This window comes from Amia ocellicauda, chromosome 4 (assembly GCF_036373705.1).
Source record: "Amia ocellicauda isolate fAmiCal2 chromosome 4, fAmiCal2.hap1, whole genome shotgun sequence".
Lineage (NCBI taxonomy): Eukaryota > Metazoa > Chordata > Actinopteri > Amiiformes > Amiidae > Amia > Amia ocellicauda.
In genome coordinates, this window is record NC_089853.1 from 38,735,183 (window position 1) to 38,743,989 (window position 8,807).

At 51.8% G+C, this 8,807-nt stretch overlaps 1 protein-coding gene across 1 annotated transcript; it reads left to right on the forward strand.

Annotated features, from left to right (window-relative positions):
- Positions 1 to 252: 252 nt before the first annotated feature.
- osgn1 (oxidative stress induced growth inhibitor 1) lies at positions 253 to 6,727 on the forward strand. Its single transcript, XM_066702095.1, has 6 exons — positions 253 to 450; positions 2,349 to 2,422; positions 2,930 to 3,066; positions 3,186 to 3,377; positions 4,136 to 4,227; positions 4,523 to 6,727. Exons 1-6 carry the CDS (start codon positions 443 to 445, stop codon positions 5,553 to 5,555), a joined length of 1,536 nt encoding a protein of 511 aa, XP_066558192.1. The 5' UTR covers positions 253 to 442; the 3' UTR covers positions 5,556 to 6,727.
- The last annotated feature ends 2,080 nt before the right edge of the window (positions 6,728 to 8,807 follow it).

The window sequence follows — 8,807 nt, forward strand, 5'->3', positions numbered from 1 at the left end:
CATTGACAAAGAAAGATATCAAACAAAACGTTGCGACTGGTGTTAAAATGAGCGCCTCCGTGCAGCACAGGCTCTCTCTTCCCACAGTGCAGGGCCGGCGGCTCGGGAAGCGCGGCGGGGGTGGGGCCTAATTATACAAACATTCGAACCTTACGTAAGGGGCGCAGCAGCCAATGGGAGTGCGCAACGCTCTGCGGTCCCCCGGCTGTGATTGGCCGGCGAGAGACAGCGCTCCGAGTCCCGCCCCTCGGCCCCCTGGAAGCCGGCGTGTGTGAATCCCCGGCGGCGCGTCCGTGTTCAAGGGCGCCGGTGGCCCTGGCTCGCGTCGTGAGGAGGGCGATGCATTTTCAGCTCCTACTACTAGGACTGGGCGAAGTGCGACCTCGGTCTGTGTATTGAACTGCTCTGTGACAGCCTCGCTTCCCTGCGGCCGGGCTTAGCAATGAGCCGGTGAGTATCCGATGCTTACGCCTGCTGCCCGAGTGCTTTTCATTTTCTTTGAATTGCACCCTGTATTTGTTTCCCCTCTTTCTTCGGCCATTGCCTTCACCGTTCGTTGGTTAGATGCGAGAAAAAGAGCCGGACGCGAGTATGCGTGCGCTTGTGTCTGCGGGACGCACGCTGTGGCGATCCGCCGGCGGTGCTGTGCGGGGCTTCACGCCTGTCTGTATCCGCCTGTTACAATGACGCGGCCAGCCCCGACCCGGCTGACTGTCCTGGCCGTCTGCTCGCTGTAATCTGCGGCGCGGCGTGGTGCAGCTGCGGTACGGTGGCCGGACGCGTTCAGTTTTTTATATGCACGTTAATGATCCGAATTAAAAAAACAACAACAAACAAACGAAAAGACTAATGTTGTCATTGTTTTTACAACTTGCTAGTTCAAAATGTATTCTGAGAACAGACGTCTTTGAACGCCGATTTAAAATGGTTGCTGTCATGCTGTCTGTGGACCCTGTGCAGACTGTGAGGAGGACGTGCTCGCAGTCGCCGCTGTCGGACGGACGGTGGTTTTTGGTCGTGGGTTGCCTTTAAAAGGAGACATTGCACTTGGCTTGCTGCGCCGATTTCCCGGCCGTAGCGGGTGGAAAGTAAGACTCATTGACATGCGTGATGGAGCCGCCGAGAGGCCCGGCTATTTAAAGTGCGCCGTGCTGTCCGCAGTCCAGTCACTGTCCGTCTCATGTGTGTCGCACCCTGTACAGCTTTGACGTGGTGATGCTCTCACTGTGACATTGCCTGACCCTGTGGAAACCCTTTGCACTACATCCTTTGTAGGTTTTAAGGCATTTGCGTCATATCCAGTTAAGCTTGTTAACATGAATAAAGGCAAGATAAGCCTGTCATCTCTGCAGTTAAGGTGAAAGGGCTTAATACCATGTATGTTGTTACACCTGTGTGTGTGCATCTATGGGAGTATTTGCTTATGTGTTTGGCACTCCTTACCTTCCTGTCCAGGAGACTGGGCTCCTCTTTTCTTGTGCAAGTGAACACTTCAGTGCTGAGGCGGCGAGTGTGCTGTACCTGGCACGGCCCATTAGCCGTGTTAATTAGAGGTTGGCTGGTCAGTTTACATTCCTTAGGTTGAAAATCGATCTAAAAAGGTAATGGAAACCTGTTGTGATAAATAGTGGAAGGGCAGGGCAGGGCAGGTCTAGAGTGAGTTTATACAGGCTAGAAAAGAAACCATCCTTGACATAACTGTAAGTCACGTTTACATGGATTCTCAAAGGTTGTTTTTACATTTGGAGTGTGTGTGCTTGGCTCTCAAAACATTCCCAGCCTAGTCACGGACATTCAAGCGTGATCTTCTTGCATTCCTGAGCAAAGCACGTGTCCCGCTCCTTCCGTTCAGTGTGAGGTGTCTTTCCTGCGGGAGGCCAGGCCTTGGGCAGTGTCGTCTGTGCTCCCTCGTGTAACGTACGTGAGTCTGGTGTTGATGCGGGAGGGAATGTGAGCCTGCAGTGCGAGAGACTGAGCCGCCTGCACGGTTTCTGCCGAGTCAGCATGACCCGAGTGTGAGCGTGCTTGAGCAGAGAAGTGGGGCAGTCATTCCTGCTCTCGCTCTCGCTCTCTCCCCCCACACTCTCTCTTGGCTCACCTCATTTACAAAGTAACTGTTTAAAAAAGTATTTGGTGGAAACATTACTCGGCATTAAATAAATTGGAGTAGAGATCACAAAATAATGTGCAGCAGGAACCGCTGTAGGGAGTGATTGCAGTGTGTGAGTGTGGTGCTGATGAGGTGGATATTCAGTGCTGACTGGGTGTGTGCGTGTGTCTGAATGTGTGTCAGTGCTGAGGTGATGGAGTGTCCAGTGCTGACGGTGTGTGCGCTGCTGTTATTCCAGGTGTCCACGCGCTGCCCCGTCTATCCTGGACGACCACATCCTCACCTCCGAGGTGCTGCCGGTGGTCATCATTGGTGAGTGTGTGCTACAGTGACTGTCCTGGGGGGTAGGGCTGCGCTTCCCTGAGCCTTTACAAAAGCATCAGATCGGTTTAAGGGCTTCTCCGCCCATTAGGCAGAGTGTGGCGTGCTGTGCTGGCTCTCCAGTGCGTGTGGAGCTCGTATGTTTTTTTTCTGTTTTTTTTTTCCCTCCCTCTGTTTTTATGATTTGTTTGCGCTGAAAGATTTACATTCTTGTGGAGCAGAGCGTGGGGCAGTGGCGTGTCTGAGTCGTGATCAGTATCTTCTGAAGAGATTCCTCTTACTGACAGGCAGGGGATTGCAGGGCGGTGCATGGGAACACTTCCTGTTGTAATTAAAGTTGAATTTTTTTTTTCCGGTACTCCTGTTGCAATTATCCAACACTATCTTAGTTGGCAAAACTTCAGATTGGTATACCATAAAAATTTGAACACCTAATTCATGTGTTTGCTGAACCGTGATGTTTGTGGTTCTTGTGCCGATTCCTCTGGCGTGTCGTAGGAAATGGCCCGTCGGGGATCTGCCTGTCCTACCTGCTGTCAGGGTTCACCCCCTATGTAACGGAAGAGGCAACACACCCCAACACTCTTCTGCAGCGAAAACTGGAGGAGAGACCCCACCAGTCCCTGCTGGAGCAGGTGAGCGCTGTCGGCCGGACTGTTCAACACGCACACGCTTTCCACACCTAAAGATCCTGCTCCTCCTCTTACTGAGAGTGATGATCATTTTGTTTCTGCCTCTCTCTCTCTCTCCTCAGGACCTGGAGTACCTGTGTGAGGGGCTGGAGGGCCGTTCCTCGAACCCGGTGGCCGTGTTGTTTGACTCGCTCCTGCTGCCGGGAAGCGACTTCGGCATGGACTGTGCCTCCGTGCTGCGGTGGCGCCACGAGCCGGAACGCGCCGTCCCGCACCTGGTCTTGGGCAAGGGGCCGCCGGGGGGAGCCTGGCATGTAAGTCATCCTGCCTGCTTGAGGAGAGGGGTGGGTAGAGGAGGTATACGCAGAGGGGCAAGTATTTTGGGGGGCAGGGGGAGAGGACGAGTGCGTCGGAGAGAGAGGGTTGTTGTCTGGTCTGGTCTGCGGTGCATTGGACTGTTTTGGGAGACGTCTTAATACACCGTGTTAGGGAGGGTGTGCTCTGCAGGAAACCCGGATACGCTGGGCTGGGGACCACGTGTCTGAAGAGCTGCTCACAGGCTTGTCTCCTCCCGTGTACAAAGAGAGGGGGACACGCACACGCACGCACATGCAAATGGAGACGCACCCTTTGGTTTTTCTAAGCAAGGTGATCAGGTATGGTGAATGAAGGGATCAGAGCCGAGCAGCTGGGGTTTGGGATTCTGCTTCAGGCGGCGGAGAAAAAATGGCCAGCAAAAGCCCTAACTGACGCTCCGGGCCGAGGCGAGATGGGGGTGGGAGTTGAGGCGGCTTTATCTGGAAATGGCACCCACCCATCCCAATAGCGGCGTGTCGGGGGCCACCCTGCGGACACCTGCGCGGTGTGCTCCACCATTTGCATGCGCAGATTTGACGCAGGACCTGCATTTGTTTACTGCGTCCAGAACAGACGGTGCTTTGTTGCTTAGTTGGTGGAAACTTTATTTTTATGCAAACTACTGACGGGAAAGTTAATTCTTCACAGCAGCCTGGTTTGCATGCCCAGAGCTGGAGGCTGGTGCTGACGCAGCCCCTCTGTTGTTCCTCTGCAGGCCATGGAGGGCTCCATGCTCACACTCAGCCTGGCCAACTGGATGGAGCTGCCAGGCTTGAAGCTGAAGGATTGGGTCAGAGAGAAGCGCAGGTGAGAGCGCTGCACTGGGCGGCAGCACCCTCTAGTGGCCAAGGGCAATCATTGCTGTATATGCATTTATTTATTTCCTCCCTCCTCTCCTTAATTCAGTTACTTTTAATAAGCTTGTATGCATTTAATTTATTTAAAGTTAGGAAGCATTGTTTATGTGGCACTAATATTGGGTTTCAGCTCCTAAATGGCATTGAAGTTTGGACAATTAGAATACGACCACGAGAATGTCTTTCGTCTGTAGCCCCGATCAGCACCGCAACCTGATGTCATTCCTTTGCCCTCTTTGTCACAGGAACCTCCGTAACGACCGCGCCACACCGGCCGAGATCGCCTTGTACTACCAGCACTACGTCTCCCACAGCGGCCTGCAAGACAACTTTGCCAGCGGCACCCTGGTGACGTCACTGCGCCGCGTGGCATGCAAGCCGGTTGCCGGTGCAGAGCGGGGCCCTGGGACAGTGTGGGAGGTGCGGGGCGTGCAGAGCGGCGAGGCAGGGGAGGGGGGCAAGGCGGAGGAGCTGCCATTCTGCGTGTGTGCGGAGAGCGTGGTGCTGGCCACGGGCACGCACGACATCCCTGCCCGGCTGGCCGTGCCCGGTGAGGACCTGCCCTTCGTGGGCCACAGCTTCTGGGAGCTGGAGGCGGCCATCGCGGGGGGGCAGCTGGGGGGCCACGTGGACCCTGTGCTGATCGTGGGCGCGGGGCTGACAGCCGCGGACGCCGTGCTGGCAGCGCACCACTTGAACGCGCCCGTTTACCACGTCTTCCGCCGTGGCGTGGCTGACCCCGGCCTCATCTTCAACCAGCTGCCTAAGGTGCTGTACCCCGAGTACCACAAGGTGCACCAGATGATGATCCAGCAGCAGCACGGGGGAGGGGGCCCGGCCGACCCGGACGCCCCCCCCGGCAGCAGCCCTGGCCTGTTCTGCGGCTCCTACCCGGGCTACGCCAGCTTCCCCCGGCACCGCGTGGTCTCCTTCCGGCCTGGCAAGAAGTGCGTGCTGGAGGACGAGTGCGGCCGGCGCACCGTGCTGCAGGTGTCCATGGCGCTGGTGCTGATCGGGTCACACCCCAACCTCTCCTTCCTGCCCGAAGGCGGGCGGCGGCTGGGCGTGGACCCAGCCCAGCCAATCTCCTGCCGCCGCAACCCTGTGGACGTGGACCCTTTCACCCACCAGGTGCTGGCCGAGCCGGGGCTGTACGCCATGGGCCCGCTGGTCGGGGAGAACTTTGTGCGCTTCCTTAAGGGGGGCGCCCTGGCCATCAGCAGTGACCTGTCCCGGCGGCGCGGCTCGCGGGTGGTGGAGGAGGGGCGGCACGTGTAGGGGGGGTGGAGGAGGACGACAGTTGTTTCTGTTAGCAACACCAGCCCAAATGGTGGAGGGAAATCGTGCCCTGCCTGTGTGCGCTGCTCTGACGGGCCCTCTTGACCTCTGTGCTCTCAGACCAGCCGCAGCAGGGCGCTCTGACGATACAGGGTCTGATCATGCACTTACGCTGCCCTCTGCACAGGCCTCGAGCGCGTGGGGGAGCTCTGCCGGCCTCATGGCGGATGATAATGGCCTCAATATTTCTCTTCTGGTTAAAAGCTGCTTGTTTTCTTTATACAACTGTATTCACAGGAAACCATGCCTTTTATTTATTTCTCCATTCATTGTTAGTTTCTGTCCGTAGTGTATTGCACTTGTACATGATGTTTGTTTTCAAAACCTCTGAAAAGCTGCTACTTTATCCCATAAATGATGCCACCCATAGCATGTTCAATGTTTGAACTCAAGCTCGTCTATGTTAAGCTGTTCGTGGCCTGGGGTCAGGGAGTGTATAGGATGTCGATCTCTCTCCCACACTCGGCACTGAACTCATTTTTCACCCTGTACAAAACCTCGAGTCGATTTCAAGATCGCCAGAGCAGGGGTCACTGGGTAACTGCGCACTCTGAGGGCGGGCCGACTGTGAAAACCAGTTCACACTCAGACAATATATTGTCTCACTGCGTTTTCTCCAGTGCATAGCTATCCTCTTGGTCCGTGTTGGGTCCACATTTGATTTACAATTCTAAATCTACAAAAGTTTGACCATTTCCAGTGTTCACAAGCATTAATCGGAATGAAGTGTAGTTATGAATGGCATTATTTATCCTGGCAGTTCGACACAACCGCAGAAACAAGTTCCATCCGTGTAGCCCCTTTACATGAAATGTGGTTGTCTGTACTTTAATATGTGCTGCTCGTGGTCTAGCACACACAGACGGGCTGTTTTTTTGCCTTTAGTGGGAAGTGTCTCAGAGAGGTGGGTGGCGAGTGTGAACTGAGGCCGGAGTGTGGCTCCACATTGCAGTACTATCAAAATAAATTGATCTATTATCAGATTTTTTTTTTTGTCCGTCTATGGACTATAAACATAGAGATGTATTGCTTTGATACAATGTATGTTTTGTTTTTTTACTTTTTCTTTTTTATATATATGAAGTTTTATATTAAATCTAATTAATTTCTCATTTGATCTCGTTATACTTTTTTTCTTTGAACTCTGCATTTCTCTTACACACACTCATGCGTCTGTTCTGATTAATTTATCTTTGAACAATGAATGAAAGTTTGTTTTACTGCCAGCCATCAAGTTTAAGATTGGTTCTTGACATTAATTGGCCAAGCTGTTATCAGGTCAGTAAAAAAAATAGACCCTTTTCTCTCTGCATGGGGCTGTGGGACTGAGCACTTGGATTCACCACCAGTCACCAGTATACAGTGCATCCAGAAAGTATTCACAGTGCTTCACTTTTTCCACATTTTGTTATGTTACAGCCTTATTCCAAAATGGATTAAATTCATTATTTTCCTCAAAATTCTACAAACAAACCCCATAATGACAACGTGAAAGAAGTTTGTTTGAAATCTTTGCAAATTTATTAAAAACCAAAAAAAGCACATGTACGCAAGTATTCACAGCCTTTGCTCAATACTTTGTTGAAGCACCTTTGGCACCAATTACAGCCTCAAGTCTTTTTGAGGATGATGCTACAAGCTTGGCACACCTATTTTTGGGCAGTTTCTCCCATTCTTCTTTGCAGGACCTCTCAAGCTCCATCAGGTTGGATGGGGAGCGTCAGTGCACAGCCATTTTCAGATCTCTCCAGAGATGTTCAATCGGGTTCAAGTCTGGGCTCTGGCTGGGCCACTCAAGGACATTCACAGAGTTGTCCTGTAGCCACTCCTTTGTTATCTTGGCTGTGTGCTTAGGGTCGTCCTGTTGGAAGATTAACCTTCGCCCCAGTCTGAGGTCCAGAGCGCTCTGAAGCAGGTTTTCATCAAGGATGTCTCTGTACATTGCTGCATTCATCTTTCCCTCGATCCTGAATAGTCTCCCAGTTCCTGCCGCTAAGAAACATCCCCACAGCATGATGCTGCCACCACCATGCTTCACTGTAGGGATGGTATTGGCCAGGTGATGAGCGGTGCCTGGTTTCCTCCAGCCATGAGGCTTGCCATTCAGGCCAAAGAGTTGAATATTTGTTTAATCAGACCAGAGAATTGTTTCTCATGGTCAGAGTCCTTCAGGTGCCTTTTGGCAAACTCCAGGTGGGCTGTCATGTGCCTTTTACTGAGGAGTGGCTTCAGTCTGGCCACTCTACCATACAGGCCTGATTGGTGGAGTGCTTCAGAGATGGTTGTTCTTCTGGAAGGTTCTCCTCTCTCCACAGAGACATGCTGGAGCTCTGCCAGAGTGACCATCAGGTTCTTGGTCACCTCCCTGACTAAGGCCCTTCTCCCCCGATCGCTCAGTTTGGCCGGCGGCCAGCTCTAGGAAGAGTCCTGGTGGTTCCAAACTTCTTCCATTTACGGGTGATGGAGGCCACTGTGCTCATTGGGACCTTCAATGCTGCAGACATTTTTCTGTACCCTTCCCCAGATCTGTGCCTCGATACACTCCTGTCTCGGCGGTCTACAGGCAATTCCTTGGACTTCATGGCTTGGTTTGTGTTCTGACATGCACTGTTAACTGTGGGACCTTATATAGACAGGTGTGTGCCTTCCCAAATCATGTCCAATCAACTGAATTTACCACAGGTGGACGCCAATCAAGTAGAAACATCTCAAGAATGATCAGTGGAAACAGGATGCACCTGAGCTCAATTTTGAGTGTAATGGCAAAGGCTGTGAATACTTCTGTACATGTGCTTTTTTTTATTTTATTTTTAATAAATTTGCAAAGATTTCAAACAAACTTCTTTCACGTTGTCATTATGGGGTATTGTTTGTAGAATTTTGAGGAAAATAATGAATTTAATCCATTTTGGAATAAGGTTGTAACATAACAAAATGTGAAAAAAGTGAAGCGCTGTGAATACTTTCCGGATGCACTGTATTTAGTATTTATCTGACTTTAAACTGCAGAACAAGGTGGAAGTCCTTTGCCCAGGTTAGTGGAGAGCTTGCAAGCGAGAGTCAATATTTTGTCTTATGGAAAAAGTAAAACTGATTGAAACTGCTATGATCTGTGCAGAAACTGACAGGATTACAGGGTACAGTGTACACATACACACATTCTGTAGAAACATGCTCCAAATGTAACTGATA

Bases quoted from the DNA above. Each gene is read 5' to 3' on its own strand.
- osgn1 (XM_066702095.1), top strand. The intron at 2,423-2,929 runs GTGAGTGTGTGC...GGCGTGTCGTAG, and splicing joins GCTGCCGGTGGTCATCATTG to GAAATGGCCCGTCGGGGATC. The intron at 3,378-4,135 runs GTAAGTCATCCT...GTTCCTCTGCAG, and splicing joins CGCCGGGGGGAGCCTGGCAT to GCCATGGAGGGCTCCATGCT.